This window comes from Artibeus jamaicensis, unplaced genomic scaffold (assembly GCF_021234435.1).
Source record: "Artibeus jamaicensis isolate MK-2021 breed Jamaican fruit bat unplaced genomic scaffold, CSHL_Jam_final scaffold_3222, whole genome shotgun sequence".
Classification (NCBI taxonomy): domain Eukaryota; kingdom Metazoa; phylum Chordata; class Mammalia; order Chiroptera; family Phyllostomidae; genus Artibeus; species Artibeus jamaicensis.
In genome coordinates this window covers 4,103,908-4,130,794 of record NW_026522038.1, presented here as the reverse complement: position 1 = coordinate 4,130,794, position 26,887 = coordinate 4,103,908, and the positions used below count along the sequence as shown (strand labels likewise).

The 26,887-nt window shown below is 38.3% G+C and overlaps 1 protein-coding gene across 1 annotated transcript in view; it reads left to right on the top strand.

Annotated features, from left to right (window-relative positions):
• The window catches only part of COL25A1 (collagen type XXV alpha 1 chain), a 472,627-nt gene that overhangs the window by 392,838 nt on the left and 52,902 nt on the right, over positions 1-26,887 (top strand). Inside the window, exons 13-16 of the mRNA XM_053657029.1 lie at positions 3,262-3,315; positions 7,701-7,745; positions 15,749-15,781; positions 16,214-16,249. Coding sequence (XP_053513004.1) covers positions 3,262-3,315; positions 7,701-7,745; positions 15,749-15,781; positions 16,214-16,249 — 168 coding nt within the window. The remainder of the gene's footprint in view (positions 1-3,261; positions 3,316-7,700; positions 7,746-15,748; positions 15,782-16,213; positions 16,250-26,887) is intronic.

The window sequence follows — 26,887 nt, the reverse complement described above, 5'->3', positions numbered from 1 at the left end:
AACTTTTTTTTTCTCTTCTATTGCAGAAAGACACCATGAGCTTCACATTGCTTTGTTTATCTGATGGGTGTACATAAATCATCTTTATAAGTAACATTTAATTCCAGTTTCTGTACATTCTTTATAAGTGAGGAGTATAAGCCAGTTGCTAATGAAGACAGAAATACTCATCACCTACTCTTTCCCAATTTGTAGATATTCACGCATCTGTTCATTCAGCAATGCATTTTATTGTTAAGAACACAGACTCTTATGCCAGATCCTGAGAGTTCAAATCTTGGCTAGACTTGTGGAAATCTGAAAAAAATTGTTTAGCCTTTCTGTGCCTTAATTGCTTCATCTGTTAAGTAGAGCTAAAGGTAGTACTTACCTCATAGAAATTTGTGATAATTGAGTTAATGAATGTGAAGTTTCTGGCACTTAAAATATTATTTTTAATGCATGTTTTTATACATGTACATGTTTATGTATATTTTTGCCAAGAGCACAAATATTAAAATGGCATAATCCCTGCCTTCCAAGTGACTTAACAACCCATACTCAAAAATCAACTAAGTTTGCTATGAATCTAAAACTAACATAATAGTAAAATCTGTTTTTTCAAATCAACCGAAAAGCAACTTTACTACCATTAGCGGGAGAAGAAAGTTGTCCAATAGCTGGAGCACATTGTAAAGGGCTCTGAGAACATTTTTATTTTTTTTAATTTTTATTTTATTGATTATGCCATTACAGTTGTTCTATTCCCCCCTTCGTTCCCCTCCACCCCCACCATTCCCCCTTTAGTTTATGACCATGTGTCTCAAGTTCTTTAGATTCTATATTTCCCATACTATTCTTGCCCTCCCCCTATTTTCAACCTACCGTCTATGCTACTTATTTTCTCTACCTTCTCCCCCCTTCTCCTCCTCCCACTCCCCTGTTGCTAATCCTCCATGAGATCTTCATTTCTATGTTTCTGCTCCTGATCTAGCTGTTTTTTTAGTTTGCTTTTATTTTAGATGTAGTTGTTAATAACTGTGTGTGTGCTGTCCTTTCACTGTTCATCTTTTTTATCTTCTTTTTCTTAAATAAGTCCCTTTAAGATTTCATTTAATAAGGGCTTGGTGATGATGAACTCCTTGAATTTGATCTTATCTGAGAAGCGCTTTATCTGTCCTTCCATTCTAAATGAAAGTTTTGCTGGATAGAGTAATCTTGGTTGTAGGTCTTTGGATTTCATGACTTGGAATACCTCTTTCCAGCCCCTTCTTGCCTGTAAGGTCTCTTTTGAGAAATTCGCTGACAGTCTGATGGGAACTCCTTTGTAGGTGACTGTTCCCTTATCTCTGGCTGCTTCTAGCATTCTCTCCTTCATTTTAATCTTGGCTAATGTAATTATGATGTGCCTTGGTGTGTTTCTTCTTGGGTCCAACTTCTTTGGGACTCTCTGAGCTTCCTGGATTTCCTGGAAGTCTATTGCCTTTGCCAGATTGGGGAAATTCTCCTTAATCATTTGTTCAAATAAGTTTTCCACTGGTGGCTGTGCCTTTCCCCCTTCTGATACCCCTATAATTCGGATGTTGGGGCATTTAAAGATGTCCTGGAGGTTCCTAAGTCTTTCCTCATTTTTTTGAATTCTTGTTTCTTCATATTTTCCTGTTTGGTCATTTTTTCCTTCCTTCTGGTTCACTCCCTTGATTTGAGTCCCAGTTTCCTCTTCATCACTATTGGTTTCCTGTGCAATTCCCTTCATTTCAATTAGTTTAGCCTTCATATGTTCCTCTAATTTGTGACTAAAATCAACCAGTTCTGTGAGCATCCTGATCACCAGTGTTTTGAACTGTGCATCTGAAAGTTTTGCTATTTCTTCATCACTTAGAGTTATGGGCTCTGGGGCTTTGAGATCTTCTTGAGCCATTTTTGGTCTGTTCATGCCTGTTAAGTATGAGGAGCGGAGTCTTAGGGGCGGAGCAGGGCCACCAGGGCGGGGTCCCTGGGTTGTGACGCTGTATGTGGGGTGGGGTCAGAGAGGGGAAATGGTGGCCCCCTCTGCTGCCTCTTGTCGCTGGGACCCGCTCAGTCCTATCTCACTGACCACTCCCTTGCCGGTCTATCTGCGCAGGAATGCACCACCACAGTCACCCCACCAACTGCACCCTCACCGGATCCACCGGTCTCACCGGATCCACCGGTCACTCACTGGGTTGCTCAGTAGGTCACTCACTGGGTCTGCCCTTTGCAACCCCATGCCTGGGATCCGCATGCCTGAGTCCGTCTGACCGAGTTTTCCTGTGCAACCCTGCTCCGCCAGCTGCTGGTTTCGCCCCTCTTACCGGTCCGGCTGAAGCATTCATTGTTATCAGACTTCTGAAAAGTTCACTTTTCTGTGTTCTGGCTGTGTTTTCTGTTGCTAATATTTTGTTGTCTCTAAACTTGGTTGTGTGAGAAAGCACGGTGTCTCCACCTATGCCTCCATCTTGGCGGAAGTCCTCTGAGAACATTTTTAAATGAACATGAAATTCTAGTTGCCGTAAGCTGGAGTCATATGGAAGCACTGAGAGCCAGAGTATTTCTCTTTCACTTCTGGGCCCTTCAGGGCACTTCCCCTCCTTGGGAAACAAGTGCTGGTTCTGAGTCCACAAAGACTAGTATGTATCACATTCTTGCTGAAACAGAACACTTTCTAACCTAAGGGCCATCAGCTTTTTCCCATGTGCCTATCACTCAATATGACACCAAGAGCCGCAAGTCTGAACATTTTATTCTAATTATCTTTACAGTGAAATTGGAAAGAGAAAACAAAGCCGTTTTTACTTGTGTGTCAAGTGAATTAAGTAGATGTGTGTGTTCTTCAAGATTGAGATTTGGAAATGCTCATTTGATTAAGTTTAATAATATAATGATTTAGTTTATATTTTCCTAAGTAGATGAACTACTTAAAAGGTCTCTACCAAGAGAGTCTTATGTTTTCAGATGCCTTTTATTCATGCAACAAATATTGCCTACCATATACCATGGTAAGTGTTCATTTCATATTGATAAGTTGCTTCCACTTTCTTAATGGAGAAAAGACAGGACAAAGGGACAAAGTAGCCCTGCTTTATCCTCGGTGCCTAGCACATGGAATTTTGAACCAAATGTGCTAACTTGTATTTACAGCAGTGGTCACTTACTTTTCATTTACTTTTAGAGCCTTATTGATGGCCACATCTTCTAATGATCTATGCAATGTACTGATTTTGTCTATTTTATTTAGCCTGATCTATTTTTTATTTTGAGGGTGAACCCGGGGTGCCTGGAGCAGTGGGGCAGCACGGAATGCCAGGGCCAAAGGTCAGTACAAATAAAAGTAGGCAGCAGCATTTGATACAGGAGTTTTCATGGAATTGTAGCTATTCCAGTTTTTTAAATATCCCACTGATTTTACCTGCATAGAATTTCTTATAATAGTATAATATGCTTCAGTGCAGAACTTTGTGACAAATGAATAAATTATGTTTGTGTTTCTTGTTAGCATCACAAATGCAGGATATGACTGGCTAAAACCTACATTCTGGGATATTTAAACATGAAAAAGCCCATATTTCAAATATGACTCTTATGACTTGCCACTTAATATGAGCATATTAAAATATGGGCCATGTCCATGTGGTCTAAAATTTGCATAATATCCACATAACGTACGAAAGGTGATGTTCACAGTGCTACTCAGTGTGGCTTTTCCTCAAGATGTGGCTGCTGCCTCTAGCACTTACACAACATAACCAGTTAATCAGAGAGAGAGAGAGCGGAATAAAGATGTGGCATGTTTAAAATGTAAAAATGGATGTAGTCAATTACTACACAGAGAAAAAACTGTAATAAAGGTTATTTTTTTTGGATTGCAAGTTTTCTTTGTTTCTTAAAGACAAATGAATCTGTTAAATATAAAGATTGGTGACAGTTTAGTTTAAACCAAATGGGCAGACAAATCCCAAATCCTTTGATGAGTGAACATCCCTTGAAGTACAAAACTAACGTCTAATCCTGTCAGCTGTGCTGGCATTTGTCCACACCCACAGATGCCTGTCAGCTGATCTTCCAGATCACACTGCTATTGACAGGCGCCTAGGATGGACCTAAAATTTGTAGACCTGTCCTTTGTCCTGTAGGGGAGCAAAGAAAATACTCCTTCTGGTACTACAGCCACTCTTCTGTCTTTTTCCTGTCCTGCTCTGTGTTGAAAGGCCAAATGATAGGAGTTCATGCTTACTGCCTGTTCTCAGTGCTATTCTTCTGTTGCCTAGTGACCCTCAGGATGGATATTGAGCACTGAAAGGTAGCCAGAAACTCAGAAAGCCCAGTGAATGAGGAGTCTTGCCTCTGAACTGACTTCTAGAGTGGGATATAATTTTTCAAGGTACAATAATTGTCTTACAACATTTTTTAGGTAGTTGATCTCATGACAACACTTACTTGTGCCTTTTAGAAAGGGAATATTATCATAATGTGTATAATTTGCTTTAGAACCCTCCCACTCTATCCCTTGTTTGTTCCTCAGTGAAGTGAAAGTGAGATTCACTTCAGAGCACAATGTTTCATTTTAGTCCTCACACAGACTGGGTCATCGTTTTGAGTAAAGGCATTCTCCTAAACTCACTCTGATTCTGCCATTCTAGCGTTTTTGCTGAAAGTACCAGTGCCTCCCAAAATACACCCAATTTGGAACTTGCTGGTTATCAGTAGGTTAAAGAGAGTCCATGACATTGTGAAGGGCTCCAAGTTCAGGACTGTGTTTGTGGTCATGTTAGGGGAAAACAGATTGGGGAACAACATGGAGACTCTGAACCCCTGAAACAACCCATGCACCAGGGGCTGCTTTGAATAAAGACCTCGTGGAAGGATGTGCTGATCCACCTTACTGTTCTGAGTTTGGGCAGAATGCAAAGTCTTAGACTAAGAAACCGCCCAAGACATTAAATTGCTACCACATTGTTCTCCTTAGAGCCCCAAAATCCAGTTTCAGGATGTTACTTTCAAATACCTTTCTTTAGTCCTTTAAAAGCAAAGAATTATGATTACATTTGATATTGATATCCATATCCAATTCTACAGGAAACTCACCATTTGTTTTTATATAGCAACTATATATTGCCCCTCCCTCAAAAAGGTCATACGATTTATCTGCTATGTTTCATATCTAATTTTGTTTGGCATTGCTTAATTAGATGTATTACAATTTAATATGTCACCCAATCTTGATTCTTTTGACCAGGGAGAACCTGGAGAAAGAGGAGAAAAGGTGAGAATTATTCTGCCTACATTTATCTTTTTTCCCCAAAAGATATGTATATAAGTGTGGATAGATGGATTTAGATATAGATATATAGATATAATGACCACCGTTGTTGTTCTTGTAAGTTTAATTAGTGGAAGGAGAAATTCTTCTGTACAGATAGAAGTTTTTTTAAAAGTTCAAAGAAAGAGAGAGGAAAGGAGCAAGTTTAAACATTCTGTGTCTGGATTTTAAATGGCTTTCAGAACGCGCCAGGCCTGCAGAATTTCTGCTCTCCCCGCTTGCTAACGCCACTTCAGTGCTTTTCTAAGCATCCACGTCTCTCCGCTGCTTCTTAGGTCACTGAGTTAAAGGGATACAGATGTTTACTGCAGTGAATATACTGAGAGTTGCCCGCAAAGAATTCCCATAAAAACCAAAAAGAGAGACAAAAAAAGAAGAGAGCCATATGTTAAATTTCTCTTAGCCAGCCTTCCTTACTACCTTTGGGCATGTCCTGATTACTTTTAGACTTCCAGTGCATTCTTTAGTGCTAACTTTCCTGGTTCTCGTGCTACTTAATAGTGTGTAAGGAATGTGCTGTCTGCATAGGAAACTTCCAAGATACTACATAATGCTCTTCATAAGTGATCCGATCTTTCTGACAATTCAGTATTATCACCTCTAATCCCAAGAGAAATACATCTAAAGATCCAGCAAACGTATTGAATATAACTGTAATTTGGGGCATTGAAAAACAAAAAGGAAAAGGGCCTTTACTTCCATGGAAGGAGAGCAAATCAGAGGGGCAGTCAGACCCTTTGTTTCCTGACCACTCTGAGCAGTTTCCCTAATGAGAAAGTTTGGGGTGTTTTTTAGCTTAATTATTATTTTTTATTCATCAGCCAGTAAGTAGTTGTTTATTAATAACATCATGATAGCTCGCCACAGAAAAATATTATTCCTGATCCACTATGAAATCAGTATAGACAATTGGCATAAAGTAGAACACTAGAAAGTTGGTACTTAGTTTTTTAATAAATGAATTTCTAAGCACTTAAGAAAAAAGCATGCTGCCAAATTCCTATCAAAGATTATAACATTATCAGTACTTTTACTCATAACAGATTATCAGTGCTTTTACTTGGCACCCAACCAGTTCATGGTAATTAACTTTAAATTAATTAGTCCCCAGATGACTCTTTGATGTGGACACTAAGGAGGAGAAGGGGACTGCTCGGGTGAAGAGGCTCAGGCTTCTGGGCTGCTGCCGGGCGTCCTCACAGAGACGGCCGCCTCGGGTGGCTTCATGCTTATGAAACAAGAAAAGAAAATAGAGAGAAAGAAGAGAGTGTCTTCCTACCTCACCCTCCTCCTCTCAGGGCAACGGCTCTCAATAGTTCCTTCTTTTATCTTAAGGAAATTTTTAAGTGAGTGAAAAGTGACCTCTGATGAAGGAGACAGAAGGGCGTGGCAGCTCAGGGAATACAAGAACAGTAATGCACCGTTGTTGCTAACAGCTCTCAGTTACAGCTGATGTGTCAAATACTACCGTCCTCATTGCTTTATACTCGATATATTGTTTACTTCTTATGACCCCATAAAGCATTCTTGCCCTCATGTTACATGTGAAAAATAGGATGCAAAGAAAATTTCACTTGCCCAGTAGGTGCTAGAGCTAGGCTTGGTTTCTCTGGCTCCAAATCAATGATCTGTCCACCATAACATGCTCTGAAACTTAAAGAATTCAGAATTTAAGGAAGCAAAGTACAGGTCATAAACATGGGTAATTTTTCTAAGGCGTTGCTTTGTGGGAAAAAGGAGATGTTATTAAGGGAATAAGCAAAGGAAATATTGAAAATAACCAAGGAAACATATAAACTCCCCAGTGTATGATTTTTGAAAAGCAGTTTTCTAATAAAATATAAAGCATTCATTTCACAAATGCAAACCATGCAGGTACAGATACTCAGGGCACAGGTTTGGAGGGCTGGGTCGTGTACTTTGAGGCCCTGGAGATTTGAGATGGGCCTGAAGACCTGAGTAGGATCTATACAGATCAAAGGGAAAGGAAAAAGCAGGGGTCCAGGTGGCAGGAAAGGACCCAGAGGTGCCAAGCCATGTGGCGTATTGAGGGAATGGACAGGAAAAAGTCTTCGTTATAGCGGAGCTCTGAGCAGAGGAGAAAAGAGATAGAGTTAAGGAGGCTGTGGTTGCCAGGATAAGCTATTAGGTATCAGATAAATTGCTGCTTTCCATTAATATCATGGAGTAGTTTAAACCTGGTCAACCATGTTCGTTGTAATAAAATGTATTTGGACAGGTGATCTCAGGCAGCTGGTCAAGTAAAAGAACATGAGCTTTGTACAACACTTGCAACAGATTTTGACATAGCGCTTATGAAAGAAAACTTAAAACTCTTTGCACAATATAGTTTATACATATGTCTTTTTTCCTGTCTTAGGGAGATGCCGGCGAGAGTGGCCCCAAAGGTGATGCAGGTGAAAAGGTACAGTGTCACGAAGTATGTTACAAAGGGTATGTGTATGCGCACGAAATAGTGCTCTGTATATACGAACATGGGGGATGTTGAGAGGGGTGAGTGAATGGTAGTAGCTTTGTTCAACTAGAAAAGAGATCATTCTGCAAGCTGAGAAGACATTTAAATGTTTAATTTATAAAAGGTGATTATTCCACAAGCTCCTACGGACAGATTTAATTATTTTAAACACACAATGGCATGTTACGAATTTTAGGAAATGTATAGGTAGTTTCCTAGTAATGTGCCTTTCAAGGAGTGAGATGTTCATGTGTAAATGACACACTCCCTTTCTGTGCACAGGTGCACACATGGAATCTCTAAAGTGATGCTGTTTGTCCCCGTGTTAGGAGAGAACACGTCAGAGGGCAGGGGCGAGATTTAAAAGTTTAAAAGTAAATGCCACTTGACCGGATTCTCAGACACACTCTTGAAGATGTGCCTCAGTTTGAAGTCTACTAAGTCCAAATATTTTGTCATCCCTTGTTCTGTCATTATTTTTTACCTTTTAGCCCGTTATTTATACTTCAGCCGTCCTGTGGCCCCTCTTCCCGCCCCTTCTCTTTCCCAGCCCTACCGTGACGGCCTGTGCTGCCGTTCCCACTGCAGGCATCTCTGACATGGGAAGGGTGTTTTCTTCCCCTTGTGCTCTCTGTTAAGAATGAAAAAAAAGGACTTTTAAGAAACTGAAAATAGAATACTCAGTCATATTTTAATTTAAATCAACCTAAGTAATTGAGTAGTGAAAAAAAACTGAGTTACTCATTTAGGCTTAGAGTTCAGAATAAGGATCTTCCACTTTGAAAATTATTGTAGTACAGATGGATAATGGTTAATCATAAAAAACATAGCCATAAAATAAAGAGACATTTTATCTTTCTCATTCTTATAAATATTAATATAAGTATGGCATGGTGGTAGGAATGAATTAACATTGCCAAGTAGCAGCGGTGTTTGTATCCAAGGAGCAGCAGGAAGGTCAGGTGGACCCTCGGTCTCCTGCGGACCACGTGCCCGGCCTCAGCACCGCGGACACGTAGGACCAGGTCCCTGCAGTGGGGGCTGGTGGGCGTCCATCATTGCTCCCGGCCTCTGCCCTCTGCACGCCAGTGGCACCCTTGAGTTGTCACAACTAAACCCGTCTCAAGACATTGCCAAATGTCCCCCGAGGAACAAAATCAGAGGAGGGCGTCCCCCAGTTGAGAACCACTGCTGTAGACCCATTCTATTTACCTGCCTAATATAAGTACCACACTGAGATCAAATATGGCATGAATGTGTTTAATACTAATGAGAACAATATGCCTCACTTACTCTCAGAGTCAAAATGTCAGACCCCAGATATATAAACCTGGATATTTAACGTTCCTTATTTTTCTTGGAAGCAGAAGTTAACAAACCTTTCTCTTAAAGGGCCAGAAGATAAATATTTTAGGCTGTGAGGACCATACGGTCTGTGTCACAGCCACCCAACTCTGTCATCACAGCGGGACAGCGCCCGTAGACCAGGCACACACACAAACAAGTGTGGCTGTGCGCTGTCAAACTTTGTCTTGCAGTGCTGAAATTTTAATTCTGTGTAATGTTCATGTGTCATGAAATATTGTTGATGTTTCTTAACCATGTAAGATATAAAAGCCATGCTTAGCTCACGGGCAACACAGAAACTGCGGGCAGCTGACTCGTGACTCGGCCCGTGGACCATAGTTGCCAACCTCGGCTAAAGGAAAGGAAGTCTTCTACACAGAGAGCAGTTTCTTCAAGTTATACATGTATGTGTGTGTATAGATGTATATGTGTGTGTATATATATGTATATACATACACACACATATACATATACAAATGTGAAGTCTGAACCACACCTATGTGAACTTATGTAGAGAATTTTATGCTTCAGAAGATGTATGTTTTTTTAATATATTTTATTGATTATGCCATTACAGTTGTTCTATTCCCCCCCTTCATTCCCCTCCACCCTGCACACCCCCTCCCCCACCATTCCCCCCTCCCTTTAGTTTATGTCCACGTGTCTCAAGTTCTTTAGATTCTATATTTCCCATACTATTCTTGCCCTCCCCCTATCTATTTTCTACCTACCATCTATGCTACTTATTCTCTATACCTTCTCCCCCCTTCTCCTCCTCCCACTCCCCTGTTGCTAACCCTCCATGTGATCATTTCTATGGTTCTGCTCCTGATCTAGCTGTCCTCTTAGTTTGCTTTTGTTTTAGGTGTGGTTGTTAATAACTGTGAGTTTGCTGTCCTTTTACTGTTCATCTTTTTATCTTCTTTTTCTTAGATCAGTCCCTTTAACATTTCATATAATAAGGGCTCGGTGATGATGAACTCCTTGAACTCGACCTTATCTAAGAAGCACTTTATCTGTCCTTCCATTCTAATTTAAAGCTTTGCTGGATAGAGCAGAAGATGTATTTTTAAAGCTTTATTTTTGGAATGTAGGCCAGTAATTGTTTCTTTTTAATCACACATTTTAAATTTTTAACTTTCCAATAGTAAAGTAACTTTTTTCTTTTACAAGACCAAGTTCATCTCAGAGGGATACTGTTCTTATTTCTTTACATTAATGCAAATCATTTACCATACTGACTCACACATAGTAAACCCTCAATAAATGTTAGCTTTCTTACCACATGGAAATTGAAATCAACTGGATTCGTTGTTTTCCTTTTTTATCAAAAATTTTATTAGTCAACTGAAATTAAGCACAAGAAATGCTTCAGTTAAAGCGGAAATCATTTCTATAAACTTTCAATGGGCCTAAACAGGGAATTGTAAATAGGAATCTGCAGCATATAATATGTAACCCGACCTGCAGCATTCATCCCCGGGAATGCTGTAATTGGGATATAATTTTTGATGTGTTTTTTAAAACATTTCCTGCTTCTGTCACATAATTTGTTTCCAGCATGTTGGAAATGCTCTTCTCGTGGCCTTCGGGTTGAGTATGTGAAAGTAACTCATCATTTACCAAGTTTGAGATGTAAAAATCAAAAAATGCTTCTTTTCTGTTGATGATATAGTAAAAATTACATCATTGACCGATCCAATTTAATAGGATTTTTTTTCCTTTTGATGCAACCCGGTGCCTTTGAATGGTAAAGCAATCTAGGCCTTTCCAGACTGGTCATCTGGAAACGCTGCACAGCCGTAAAAACCACTGGCCAGTGAGAACGGTGCAGCTGAGGGTTCAGAATGGCCTTCCAGGAACTGCTCTCAGTCACGGATGGAGTTACTGTGGAAGGGTTACGTTCTGCTCTTTGGAGTGTTGACCCCACCAAGTGCAGAAATGGATTTCTTATCTGTTTCCCTCACTCGAAAATAGATGTTCGTGCAGCACACTCGGTAGTTTGGATAGGCTACTTTTTCATTTATAATTTTATCTGTTGATTGAGAAGCTTCACCTTCACTTTCTTGGTGTTACTTGTCTGTGCCTTCATTTTCTTTGCTCTCCCATCTTCATTCCTATGAATACACTGCCTTCTTAGTTTATGGTTACAGAACACCTTCGATTTACACCCTCTGAGCCTCTGCAGAAGCCACACCCACATGTGGAACCACCAAGCACATTATCTTCTTAAAGTTGCAGGTGAAGGGCTGTCAGTGGGCGCTTTCACCCCAGTCAGTGCAGAGTCCTCTCTAACCTACACATGTGGTTCCTTGAGTTTAGAACACTCTCGCTCCACCCACCGCCACCTTCTAACCCTGTTCTGTAGTGAACTGAAACCTGATTTTATGCTGTTTCCCTGGAACAGCCTTTCAGTCTTCTCGGAATTGGTTACGTTACCTGCATTATTCTCCCACAGCCCTCCTCACGAGCCCTTTCATAACCTGTATCACGATTTATTATAATTCTTTATTTAATTGGACCTTCAGCTCACTGAAAAAGAACAAAACAAAAACACTGTATGATACCAAACTGTTATATTTCTAGTACCCGTCCAGGTTCCTGGAAGACAACAAATATTTATTAAATGAAAAATCATTACATTTTTTCTTTTTACTTTCAACTGTTTCTTATTTTCACTGGATGGTGTAACTTCCTCCTGTACCATGCACATGCTCATCATGTCTTCTGTGTACGTACAATGACACAGAATTTCCAAAACATGAGAATCTCTTCCTGTCCCAGGTTTTTCTTAATGAAAAGAAAGTATCATTCATGCTTTCAGTCAGTAATACTTTTGTATACATGTATAAGTAAATGATTATCATATGCACAGGATGAGGGCAGGATTACAGCTACATTGTTTGCTGTTGTCTTCCAGCCCTTAGTACCCCTGCATTCAGAATATGGCTGGTACTCAGTAAATACTTATTGAACAAATTAGTGAATGATAGAAATATGGCCACATGCACTTTATATATTGACATAGACTTTATTAACACATTCATATGAGGCCTGTTCAAAAAGTTTCTGGCTATGTCATATGAAAAATAGAGACATTTATTGAAGAAGATACAAGATACAGGAAACATTGTACATAGGACAATGATACCCTAGTCCCCATTAAAGTAGCCACCTTGGGACCTCCCACAGTTCTCCTAATTGCCATCAGCTGCCCCATTGTGTTTCCTGAATATCATCAACAGTCTGAAATATCTTCCCTTTCAATGGCGATTTACTTTTGGGAAAAGCCAGAAGTTGCAGGGAGCCAAATCTAAGCTGTAGGAGGGCTGAGTTACCTGGGTGATTTGATGTTTCACCAAAAACTCTGTAGGAGAAGGGATGCATGAGTGGTCATATTGTTGTGATAAAGCTGCCAGTCACCAGTTGGCCATAGGTATGTCCTTCTGAATCATATGAATAGTTTCCACAGAGAAATGTTCAAGCTTCACGCAAAATTTGATGCAGATTCATTGCTGTACTTGCTCAGTCATTATGAATGTGATGGCCACACAGTGCACATGCTCACCCAACAGTGTCTACCGCCCGCACTGACTACTACAGTGAAGTCGTCATTGTTCACACATGCGCATTCCAGTCCACTCTCCTGGGCTGCCAGGTTACATTGATGGCATGCAAACTGTTCTCATTATGTTAACAATGGTTGGACTTTTTTCGTTCAGACCTCATAGTATAATTATACTCCAAGCTTTGTGTTTGAAAATGATCACAACTAAAAACAGGAGTTGCTGTGCTTGAATGATAAATAGTAAAGTCAAATTCATTTACCTCAAGTATCTTCTCAAAGTATTTTTCCCCATTTATGATTTACCCTGTGAAAACTTTTATTTCCAAACCAGCTGATTTATGCAGCCAAGAGTATACTTAAGACACTGTGACTTTTTTCCTACTTTAATCCTGTATTCATTTTCACTGTTTGCAGAATGGGAATTATAAACACTGACTTTTATTTCCACTTCTTGCAGCATTATCCTTTAATATGTTTAACTTATGAATGCCTTCCAGCAGTTGCTTTTCCACTTAAAAGTTATAAAAATTCTTTGAGATTTCACAGTTCTAATTTTTAAAAAAGAGAATTAAAATATCACTCATAGTTGTCCATCAAATGGCTCCAATGCACAAACAAACCAGTCTTTCAGGAAACTGTCTTTTTTTGCCACCCACTTTCTATGAGAATTGAATCTAGTCTTTATTCTCATTAGTGGATTATCTAGCCAGTGTCTGTTAAAACACTGAAAAAACATTTTTAAGCCACAGTTAATACAAGCAACTGCCTTTATTTATAATTTTACTGCAATCATTATGTCCTGTTGTCAAAATGAAATAAACCAACAATTCTTTTCTTATGACAAAAGAGTCTAGGGAGTCCAAAATTCACTTAACCTCTAGTTGCTTCAATTTCCTCATCTCTTAGATGAAAACAGTAGTATCTGCCCTAACTCTTGGGAGGTTTGTGAGGTATAAATGAGATGAAAGAAGGGACTTAGCCAAGTTAAAATTGCTTCTACGAGTACAAAGGTCTTATTGTGCAAAATCTTGCAAACTTCATTCATTGGTGTCTATGGCTTTCAGACTTAATTCAGTAGAAGTAGTTAGAAGTATTATCTTGTTAGTCATATTTATTTTACTTCTCATGTGGAACTGGATTGTAAATGCCTGGGGAGAGAAATAAGGGTCATTCTGCAATATTTTTGGTCTTCTTCTTCATGTCTCATTATGTTTTAATTTTTCCTTGTATAATAATAATTACAGATGTCAGAGTAACTTACATATACATCAGTTTCTTCATAAGCTAATTTATTATTTCCTTATCTTTCCTAAGCTTTTTATTTTCTTATAAAGTTTTGTTTTTAAATTTTGATCCTTCTAACTTGCTTAAAACATTCTTTTTGAGATTTGTTCATTCACCGTATTCATATGTATCAAGAATATACTACAGGCGAGGCACTGAATAAAAATAGACACTGAGCCCTGGCTGGTATGGTTTGGTGGACTGAGTGCTGGCCTGTGAACCGCTAGGGTGCTGGTTCAATTCCCAGTCAGGGAACATGCCTGGGTAGCAGGCCAGATGCCCAGTTGTGGGTATGTGAGAGGCAACCGATCAATGTATCTTGCACATTGATGTCTCTCCTCCTCTCTTTCTTCATTCCTTCCCCTCTCTCTAAAAATAAGTAAATAAAATCTTTTATAAAATGATTCAGTGCTCACCATCCATAAACAAAAAAAATATGCATCGAGTGTGATTGTCTCCTGGATGGACACACAAAGAATAGGCAGAAAACATAAATAAATGCATAATTACATAGTAAGCTATGCTGCACAGCGCAATGTGTGTATGAGGGTCATGTGTCTACCTTGGTTGTTTGGTGGAGGGTTCATGTGAGACAAAGCCACTCAGTCCAGATCTGAAGAAAGAGGAGGTACCAGCCATAGGAAGAGGTGACGGGGGAAAGAATCAAGGGATGGAGACAGAGACTCCATGTACGGAAGCCTGAGGCCTTATGTCTCTCTAAATGAGACTGATGAGCAGCTTTCTAAATCCAGAACAAGGAAACAGATCCCAGGAGCTGCTTGAGCACTTGTACAGATGTGACAGCCCAGGAGATCCCAGCAGAAGATGCTTCCTCCTTGTGCCTATTTCTGTTTTCTTGATGGTTTAAAAAAACTCACTGTTCTCCCTTTATGTTCATGGGATGGAGACCTGGCAGGGGCTTGCAAATGCTGGCCTTTTGCTGGCCTGATTTTAGAAAAAAAAAAGCAGCATTCTCAACTATCCCACACTCTTTCCCACTTGGCCCTATTTACTCGTATATAACACATTTGCTCTCAAAAATGTAGCCAGCCTCTATGAAATGTGGATGGAATACAGTGCCTCTTAGAAAACCAGATTCTATCTCAAGATTTTCTCTCAGACTTCACATGCATCCCCATCACCCACAAGTCATTCATCATCCTGTAACCTTCCGGTGACTGTGTTACAATGAAATAAGTGTGAAGCTCGAGAAAACGCGCGGGCCATAGCCAGGACAGTGCTTCACAAGGAACACAAGCTGGCCGCTGCGTGGCTTTTTCCAGCTCAGCATCGTTAACCCTTGACTTCATCTGTTGAACTCTGACTTTCTGAAGAATGAAAGGGTCAGGGAACCCCCACTAAATGATAGCCGCTGACATTAATAAATTCCAGAAACAGAGAAAACCACAATTCCAGATCCCCAAATTATAACTTACTGCTTTAGAACCCAATTTTAGCAGTATATAAAGGGAAGGGTCCATATTTATGTATTTGTATTTATTTCAGAGACTATAATAGTCCTTACGTATTTTACTTTCAAAGTAAACCCATGTTTTTAGAAAATATATTGTTTATCTTGGAAATTGTTCACATCTTAACAGCTGACAGATTGATACACAGTCTTAGGGAGACTAGTTAAGCCCATTAGTCATGGGGTTCCCTTGAGTGCCCCTGATGATAATGACTGTCTGTGTGTTTGAGTGTTTCCTATTTCTACAATTTGTGGAATAATCTCTCATGGGTTTCATTTTAGGGGGACCCTGGATCATCTGCTGCTGGAATTAAGGTAACTCTAGCCTTGCAAGAGTTTGTACCCCAGGAGATACAGTTTTGTTTTTCATAAGCCTCTGCTTTCTCTTCCCTTTTACCAACTTTGAGGGTTATGACTCTATTCCTGTTCTCTTGCAATTATCAGCTTCCAAACACAATAGGAAGTAGCTGCTGGAAATCTGATAAAGGCTTAAATAAGAGGTCTTGCTACTCTTCCCTTTCTGATTGGTTTTTATGGAAATGTGCATTATTATGTGAGCTTAAGGTATATTCACAGCAAAAATAATTTCTTTTGATGTGTCTAATGCGACAGAGAGTAACAGAAGAAAGTAAATAAAATATATGTGCTGGAGGAGCCTGGGCCATCTCCGTGAGAATGTCCAGAGGCCTAAGGGTTTTGGAAAATTCTTGTAAGACTAACCTTTTCATCTTTGGTTTCTTTGGCCAGGGAGAACCTGGGGAATCTGGTCGTCCAGGGCAAAAGGTAACATCTGTATTTCAGTGTGGCCTTGGCACTGCCTCATATTCACCGGTGTAATATGAAAGCGACTGTTGCAAAATGATGTCGTTTCCCTGCTTTGCATGCTGGGTGTTGTTGACTGTTTTGCGTTTTCAAAGGGATGATGCTGACCATAACAAAAGTGAAAACACACTCTGCACATAAAAGGATGCTGCCAACTAAAATCTGCATGTACTGAGCTGTCCGAGGCTAACAAAGCCTGGTTGGATTGAATGCAATGACTTATCTTGCATGTTTAAAGATACTCTGCATGCTTCTGTCTTTCATGAGAAGAAATGAATACTTACTAAATGGTCTCAGTAGGAAGGATGGGCAGTTCTTTTAAAACTATATTCCTTTTCCTTTCACGGAAAGTACTTCCCTGCTGATGATTTTTCTGCAAATAATATCTATAGGTGCAGTGAATGTTGAGTCATACAAGGAGGTTTATTCAAAAAGTGAAATTTAATTACAGATACTAGCCAAACCACTCTAACTGATCTATAGATACATATATAAATTTATTTTTATTGTTTGTGTTTCTCTTCAATGATAAATTGGAGGACACGCAGTGCATATGTTTAGATTTGTGTTCTCCTTTGAGTCTGAGGCAGGAAACAACTGTTCTCGCTGGTGCATCTGGATATCGATGCCCGGTGCAGTCGGATTTGAGATAACAGCTGTATTGTAGCTAACAAATCGATGTGCATTCCACGTTAGGTTAAATCTCGGAAGATCATGACCCTGCCTGTGTCCAGCAGTAGCTGATGTTTTAGGGAAGAAAATGAATAGAAACATAGACTTTACCTCATTAGTGGACAGGGAAAGAGAGACTCTATTCCCTTGTCATAGTTTGGAACCATAAAACATGATAAAATATAGTTGCCACATTCTCGAAGTCATTGCGAGGATCATTACTTTGTTTTGTACACTTGGGATTAAAGTAACTTTAAGGTCTTTCACATTCTTTAAATATTTCTCTAATTTAAAAATAGGTTTTCTTCTTGAAACTAAGACTCTAAGAATAATAATTTATCAGGACCAGTTTCAGGCAAAGTTGAGACTTTTCCAGCAAGTACAGCAGAAAGCTAAACATTTTGCTCTTTAACTCCTAAGATTTCCTGCTGATTCTTTACTTGAAAACTTGAAATTGGTGATATCATCATCCTACCAGAAATCAATGGTCTGCTTTGGTTTGAAAAAACAACTAATCTCAGATGATCTAATTTCAGGTCCCTTAGTAAAAATTAAAGGCTGAATTTAAGCTGCTTTTCAATTCTGGGATACTCTAAAAGAAATGCCTGCAAGACTGTCATGTCTTTTTAAAAAACAAAGCGAATCTGCTCTAATCTCACATAGCTCCACTGTTCTTAAAGTGGAGGGTCCAAATTGATTTTCATTTGCTTAATAAAACATTGCTTTAACATGATTATTTAGAAATATACTTTAGATTCATTTCTGGAACTTTGTGGGTTTACACATGGAAGCCTTGAATTTCTTTCATATCTCATTAAACACGTGTTTTAAATTATACTGAGAAAAACTTTACAACCAGTCTGAACATGCACCCTGAAATGAGTGGCATCTTTTCTATGAATATTTAGGGCCGATTCTACCCTCCAAAGCAGTATGACTTTCTTTGTCTCATATCTCGGTTTGGCAATACTTACCCAACACGGATTTAAAAGTGGAGCATGTCATGCTTGCTTGCTTACTTAGATTAGAAAATGACAAACAGAAGTGACTGCAAAATCAATTCAGCAGATCTTTCATGACAGTTTTCTCACCATTGCAAAACTGCGTTGTGGGTTCACTGGCACTTAAGCTCTTGCGTTGGGGACATTCCCAGAAAAGTAGAGGATGAAAACCCTATTGATCAGTTTCCGCTGCCTGGTACTCTGTAGTAGGAAGATTTGTTCTTTAGAGTACCATTCATAATGTAGGAATTATTTCATTAGAGGTTTTTTTCTTTTACAGACTCAACAGTAGAGTGTATGATGAATACATGAGTTAAAGTGCGTATACATGTTTATAAAGTGTGTAGATGTATAAAAGATATTGTTTTTCACCACATAATTCTCCCCTTCCTGACTTCTCCATCATCTTTTAAAAATATTTTAAATTGAAAAAATTTTAATTTTAAACAGTAAAACTGCTCGGTCCCCATTGGAAGGGGCCCTCAGAGTTTTACTCGCCCTAGAAGGACAGAGCGCCGTCACAGGGACAGTGCAGGGAAGCAGAGTTCCGGCTTTGGCAGCAGATTCTCCCCTCGTGTCGGATAAAGAGTGGAAGGGAAAGGAAAGCAGAAGTGTCACATATCTGCGTGAAGTTTAATGTACTTGGATAAGTATCCTTCAAATGGAATAGCAGACTACTTAATTATGACCCAGATCTGACCATGGACTCTGTACAACCAAAAACTCAACTTAGAGAAGCTCCTGAACTGAGGAGTAGGCAAGAATGGAGGAATTACCTGACTTACTATTAATTGGAAGATAAGCCTTCATGGTATAAAGGTAGAAATTTTACATGGGAAGAAATATGTTCTTAAAAATGTCAAGATATAGGTCTTCCACAAAGGATAACATGAAATATTTTGTAAGATTTTATTACATCACCTTTCAAGTTAACATAAATTTGGAAATGTCAAATTTATAAAAATCTAAGAATCTGAAATATTAATTCCTGAAACACTTGTTCATTAATAAGTACATTTGTAGCATATGTACATATGTACATATATCATACTCTATACATATGTACATACATACACACACTCATAGTATAGTGCAGGGAACAACTATTATACATGATCAAAGTCTCTAAGTATTCACTCTACATCACAAAGGGTTCCATAACATCTCATACATTTTTCTCACTGTTGGAAAGTGTCTGTGTGTGTCTGTGTATGCATGTGTATGTCTTGCTTCAATCAGTCACGTGATCTTTCTAATTTAGTCGGAAGGGAGGGTGTGGTGATAACTCCTGCTGGGGAAGGGTTGTGGCCTATGTTTCAAATAGGATGTTCTGAGTGTTAGGGGACTCCTTAAAAACAATACAAAACTATAGATTTGACACTTCTATGTTTACTTTTTTATGGTTGTATATCGACTACAATTTAGTATTTTCCAGAGCCTTATACTTTTTTAAAAGTAAAAGAATCCTCAATAAAGTATAAATGCAATCTCTTTTGACGAAATCTCCCTAAATTGATTGATTGAAGAGAAAAGTAGGAAGAAAAAAAGAAAATCAAAGGTATGATGTTGTCTCTGTATGAAGTTTAATTTAGTTGGACAGATATTATTTGAAAGAAATATCAAATTCTTAGTGATCATCCTTTCTTCTCAGGTTTAATCTCATCTCAGTGTTCTTGTTCACAGTGCCAACTTTCACTGGTAGTTGCAGACAGCATCGCTTTTCTTTTGCATTCCTGAAGCGCCTTTGACTCAAACCGTCAGGAAAGTCATTGTCCTTTCTGCGTCTAACCATACAGCTTAATGAGCAGCATATGAAAGCCACTTAGGGATAATTAATACTAGAGCAAGATATGACTCTTCATAATTTGGAAGAACTAATGTTAAATAATGAATTGTCTGGTTGTCTGCAGTTGATTTTCTTTGAAATGAAGGTTGTTAGAGCATTTAGATGAAAAGAGATGCTTCTGTCTACCACTTTTGTGGTTAGTTGGATGCTCCTGTCTCTTCTCGTATGGCTGTCATCCCACTGACTGACTGTCATGAATATGTGTAGACCTTTTACCTTCCAATGTTACTTCCACAAATAGTCACCTTAGTCCAACACAGGATGGACTTTCATTTTCTCCAGCAATTCCATTATGTTTCTTTAGTGGAATTCAGGAGATTTCCTAAGTAATGTAACCTCTTGTCTCTATACTTTGTACTTAAAATAATGTAGACCATTCTGTGAAAATGAGAAGGTTTATCATGACTCCAGTGTGCTCACCCAGAATGTACCAGTTAATCTCAAACCTGGATTCAGGAACAGCTGCATGGGACCATTAGCCCTAAATTGCTGGGCAGGTTTACCCAGACTCAACAATTGTCAGAAATATGGGCTGGAGTTAAGTATAATATTAACCATGCATTTATCTTCTCATCATTCAGGAATGGAAAAGAAATCTTACCGTACTTTTAAGTGAGCACGACTTTTAATGTATATTGTTTTGATGTAACCATCTGTTCATACAGCCAACTCTTGATTATCTGAGGTAAGAGAGCACTGGACTAGGAGGCATTACTGAGATTCACACATAATCCTCATTTCAGCAAAGAGCTTCAGCCTCCCTAGCAAATCATTTACCAGGAACTAATAAAACAAGGGGGTTCATTCTCCTTTTACTTCTCTTTCTTGCCTTCTGGTAGAAATGCCAATGAGCTGTGAACTGGCAGAAAAAGGGAAAATCCTCAAAAATCTGCAAAATGGTCAACCAATTTCTGAATCAAGAGTTGACTGAACTGCGTAATCTCACCAAAGTTCTTAAAACGAGACAGTATATGTATGTAGATGGCAAGTATTCGACTAGGAGCATTTGCCATGCTTTCTCCAGAGACCGTGTCTGAGTGAATATTGTTCTATAATGTTGTGTGATTTTCCTGTGTAGGGTGAACCAGGGCTTCCTGGGCTTCCTGGACTTCCGGGGATAAAGGTAACTACTGCACTGACAGTCTTGGCTTCATAGAATGGAACTGTAATTGTGAGAGGGGCCAAAACCACAGGAAGACAAGGGGAAAAATGAAAACTAAAAATCTAGCTGTCCTCCTTAAATACTCACCAGCCATCTCAACCAATTAAATTTTTGGATTAAAAATTAAACACAGGTATTTTTCAAAGTTTTCCAATGCTATCTGGACTGTACATTATGCTATGTAACCTAATATGCCCCTTAATTAAGTAAATATAGAAACCACTGCATTTGAAGTCAGGAATTCTTTACAGTCTAGAATGTCTACCTTCACATTTAGCTTTAGTCTTAAGATCTTATCAGATTTCTACTAGAATCAGAGTCTTCCCATCCCCATAAATCTAACATTTAGGCAGCTGTTTTTATGATTCACGCCTTACAATAATCCCCCTAAAATGTTTTGCGCTTCCACTTTCTGTCAATAATTAATTCTCACTGGAAAGTATAAATCATTTTGCTCAACTATTTTAAGCCACATACTATTCCCATAAACTTTTTATGTATCTTTTGAAACAATTGCTTAAGGCTTAGTTCCAAACATTGTTTTACATATATTTAAACCACCTAAAAATGTTAAGAAGCATTTTTTTAATTGTGTAAAACTTGTCACATAGCAACTGAGAAGACTTAGAAGTTCTACTGCTCTAATGGTAATTAGTCTTTAAAGTCAGCTTCTTATTTTATAGTTCTTTTCTAAATTCTGGAACTGTTTGATAGGGTAATATGAGGCAAGTAGATTTTTCCTGTCATTGTTCTCATCTCATAGAGGTTTGACTTTATCTCCAGTATACATTAGATGGTCCTAATTCAGTATTCCTCATTTCAGTGTGAGGGCCATGTACACTGTTTTATGAAGGTTGTGTGTAAAGTGCAATACAGAAAATGATTTGATTATAGAATAAATATGTCAAATTATTGGGCTCTCAGGCATATGGTATCATATATAATATTTTATGAGTGCATTTATGCAATTAATGTAATTAACAGACGTGAAAGCTATGTCTTCCAGGTTGGCACTCAGAAATTCTGGTCCTGCTTTTTTGTTTGCTGGTTTTGGATTGGTGGGAAGAAGTTCGGATGTGTGTTTTTACAGTATGATTAGGACTTGGCTTCTTCAATGAAAAAACACAGTCTATGACAATAGTTTACTAAAAAAGCCAAATTTATTTCCTTATCATTTGTTAATTAGCAAAAAGTGACTTCATAAGTTAATATATGATTTCATATTATAGAGTAATGTGTGGCAGTTTCTTATTAATTCCCACACATGTTCTAAAAGAAACTTTTAAAAAATGATTGGCAGATCATAGAATTTTACCACAAGTTTAGAGTCATATTCAGCATTAATTATAAAGGACCTTGTAGAATTATAAGTAGAGGAAGGCATTTAAAGGGAGGGGCATTTGGGAAGGGTCCAGGCGGGTTTGCCACAGCACATGCCTGCAGGCTGGCTGCCCACACCAGGTCCGCAGCAGGAACCCCGGTCAGCGCTGCATGGCAACACAGCTGCCCCTTCTCCTGAGCGCAGGGCACTTTCTTGTTGAGAGAGGGTATATAGGGTGAAGGTGTTGAGAGTTTTTCTGTCTAAAACAAGCAAACAGTTTCAATTACTACTATTTTGTTATCATTACCTTTTAGTTATTTCATGTCCTCCACCATGAAAAATATCCTCCACCATGAAAACAGTTTCATCTGTGGACTAATCTGAATGTTTCAAACGTTTTCTAATTGGGCAAGAGGTTGGTGATTTGCCGTCTACAGCAAATGCTTTTATCCCTAAGGTCAGAGGCAATTGCCAGACAAATGTCGTCGTGAACATAGAACTGATATCTTTGTTTTTCTAACCTTGATATTGATTACAATGACAAGATGGTAATGACAAAACCCTTTTCTGTGTAATTACCAAGTACTGCTGGGTAACTCTAATATTTTATTTAAATTACAGATTCTATTTCTGGATGAATAAGCTTTCTCTTCTCTATTCAGGATATGAATGATAATGCTTTCCTTATAATGTAGCAGGTTTTCAGTATACGTAAGCATATTGGTAAAAAGAGACAATTTAAGAACACATCATAGTCATTAGTACTCACTTAGTATTTATAAATGTAGACTTGAAAGTTTGTAATTTTATGATATTGCTTCATTAAGTTAGGGTGTTTTTATTTCTTTAATATACCTGCTTTTATTAGGTAGCTAACCATAGGAAACTTAATCATGATTTCATAGTTGGAAAGAATAACCATATTTAAAAGGTGAAACCAAATATGGTAGAAAGAGCCTCCCTGGACTTGTGCGTTTGTTTATGCTTTGGAAATACTTCTGTTGCTATTCTTCTCTGTCTTATCTGCTGGTACTACAGAGGGCATGCAAATGCCATCCGTTATTTCCAAGACGTTGAGGAAATCAGCCATGACATGCCAGGGAAGCTTTGATTTGCCACCTGTTGTACTTGGGGAATGGTTGGAAACTTAATGAGCATCCAAATGCCTTCCATGCAGCTCTCAGGAAATGAGCAAAGTGCCTAAATACAGACAGCAGCCTCATCTATCACCTCAGAGTCCCACTCAGAGAAAAGTGCTAATACCTTAGGCATACATAATAAAAGTCACTAAGAACAGGCGGAACTTAATTTTGAATTACTCTTAAGCTTCCTGCACAAATATTGGAAAGTCCTCTCACCATGTGGAAGACATTTGGAATTCCCGTTTCATACATTCATGGTTCATAGAGTGTGGAGATGTTCAACTGGGAAAATTAAATTATGCGCAATGTGCCATGCAGACATTGATCTTCTGGAATAAGATTTGAGCTCAGAAAATTATTTTTATAAACAAGCCTGCAAATATATTTTTCAAGGGCAAAACTTGTAGCTAGCTTTTCTGATATCACATAAAAGAGTAAGATTCAAAGTTCCACTTTTAAAAAAGAATTCTCTCCACAGTTATTTTGGCAAGTGTAAATACATTACTTAGCCCTGTTATTATGATTGCGTGTCCCTGGTGATGAAGGAGTGCAGAGCAGGTAACCAGAGCCCCGACTGCAGAGCCAGCTCACCAGTCTGCAGATCCTGGTCCTGCCACCCCTTCCCCACCAGTTCGTGAATCTGTACCATCATGTTTTCCTATAAAATGAGAATCATCATTGGACAGAACTCAGAGGGTTGTTGTGAGGAAAAAATGAGTCAATATATGTGTAGCTCCTAAAATATTACCGTAGATTAAACGCTGTATACATTTTAGCTATTGTTATTTCTTCCTCTTAGAGCAGCTCAGAATATTAGAAACATTGGTTGCATACCTGTTCTATATCCTGTCTTTCCTCATGTGAGTAATTTTAACCTAAAGAACATAAAGCCAGGTTAATGGATATAAATTCTGCAAACTCCTGTTCAGTGATAGGTGAATGTTATCTTTAAGAGCAGTCAGATGACCAAGTTCTCTAGAAACACGACGTCACACTATTCCCCTTTTCCTGTCACTGAAATCTATTCTAGGAATGAAAGATGGGGACATAATGTTCTGGGCATAAAACACAGCACTGAGTTCTTCCCGATGCTGTTCGCATCAAAAGCAAAAGCAAAACTTGACAATTGAATGAAGAAATTCTCTAGGCCTCAGTCATGGTGTTGTCTAGCCCAAGACAATTTTTACAAATTTTGATTTCTAATGCTTGTTTTCCTCCTTTCAACAGAGACTACCAGTTTACCTCATTTTCAGAAAATAAATTGTAAGATTTATATAATACAGTAAAATCAATACAGTAGATATACATACTACAGTAAAAATTACATCAAATGAATCAGATGGCAAAGTTTTTGTAATTATTTTCTCTCAAAGCTTGATATTTTTGCTCCGGCTTCCCCATTAATGAAAATTTGACATTTAGATCAAGAACTTGAGGATTGAAATATTACGAAACAGTAACTAACTCTTTATACCACATTACATGAAATCATCTTTGACACTAAATCATATAAAGTCTAACTTTTACAGGTGGTGGGAACATTTACTTTGGCATCCTTATGATTAAATGTAGTGCTCAGTAATCTAACAGAAACTTAGGTCCTAAATCTGCTGGAGACGAGGTTCCTTCCTCAGAAACACCAAATCACATTTTAAAAATAGCAGAGGAAAGTTTTAGGAAATAACATAGGAAATGAAATGAATTCCTAAAAGAAAAAAAATGAAGAAATACTGGTTAAAAGGCTAACATTATGTTGTTGTTTCTTAAAATTATTTGCTGCTCACACGAAGTGTGTCTGAGCAGGTGAATAATTTACAAGTCCAATTATGAAACTCATACGACCAGAAATCAGAGATTTTTAGAAGCCAGAATAAAACCTCCAATAAATACACCAAATGTACTTTCATGATGTAATCCTGTTAAGAAAAAAATCAGAAAGGTATGTTTTCTGGGTTTTAAATAAACCAGCTATGGTAGTTAATTTTCCTCATAGCCACCAAGATGTTTTAATTTATACTCAAATTTGATCCTTAAGGAAAATTAAGTGTTTTGGGGATAGGCTCTACTTTCTCATTTTCTTCCCCTCAATAATTTTACAAATCAATCATTACCAAAACTGGCTGCCTGCAGGCTCTTATTACAACAAATGTTCTTGCTGTAATCCTCAAAAGTAGGCATCATGCTGACTTGAATTCTAATTAGCCTTTAAGCAAGAAGAATATTGTGTGGCTAATGCATTCAGTGTCGAGTCCCATTAATCAAAATTATTGGTGATGCTTTTTGCACCCAGGCAAGCCAGCACATATTTTTCAAGACCTGTTGTACTGCTTTTTTTTTGGGGGGGGGAGGGGAGGGCGGCAATTAAAATTCTATCTGCTTGTGAGTCATAAATATCATGGAAAAACATAACTTAGTGTAAGCTGGTATATTAAAGGGCTTTTTTTAAGACAGGCTAAAAATGATATCTTTTACTTCTTTAATTGATAATGACTTATAAAAATAAAACAAATGGTAATAAATGAAAAACCAGAGATTTTTCTGTGGGCAAGAGCTAATCAGTTAGGACTTTCTGGCCAATCTTCTATTTAACAGATGTTCGGTTCTGGAAGTTTATAGGGAAACACCTGGTGAGCCATTTCTGTATGAGTGAAGCTGTCTCCTTTTTTTACCTTGAGTAATAATCCCATTTCCATATTTGTTGACTCTTCTTGTCTATATGAAGGACATCCTTTATGTAAATTTAACAAAAAGAGTGTTAGGTGAACTGTCCCAAAAAGCCATTTAAAAGATAAAGTAAGGTCATCTGAAATACTTTCTTGCTATTAATAAATGTGGATTTGAAGAAAAATAGGTCCAGATTTTATTATGGAATTCTAAGACTTGATGAGACCTTTGATGGTCATTGTTAGAGTTCATAAGGTCAATTTCTTAAAGCATCCCCTGGCATTCACTGGCCTTTTTGTAATATAGAAGGCCAGGTTTTGTTGCCCTCTTCATTTGTAGAGATGGTAAGGGTTTGCCTTGTTCTGAAGTTTTTATTTTGTTTGGAGGTGGTCTTTTTACCAGCCAGAATACACAGAATTTAAGCTACCTCAATAGGCTGTCTAAATTTTTGAAAACTAATAGCAAATGAGTTGAGCAAAAGCGACTTCAGTCAAAAGTTTGTTTTTGTGGTGTCTTCATTTTATCTTAGAGTGAATATTGCTGATTTATAGAAGAAACCAGAGAAGAGAGGGAGAGGTCTAATACTGACACTCTAATCAATAAGGGAATTTTTTGGTGAAAAGTCAGAATAATTATTGAAATAGAGTACACATTAGTTAGTATGGCTTATTTTCATTGAGCTTCATACTACAAGACCAAAGTTGCGGCTGCCGAAATGGTTAGCTGTGGTTGGAAAGATCGATGTGAAATGATGAGGCCCCCAAAATTGGTCAGGTGAAGACCCAATCAGG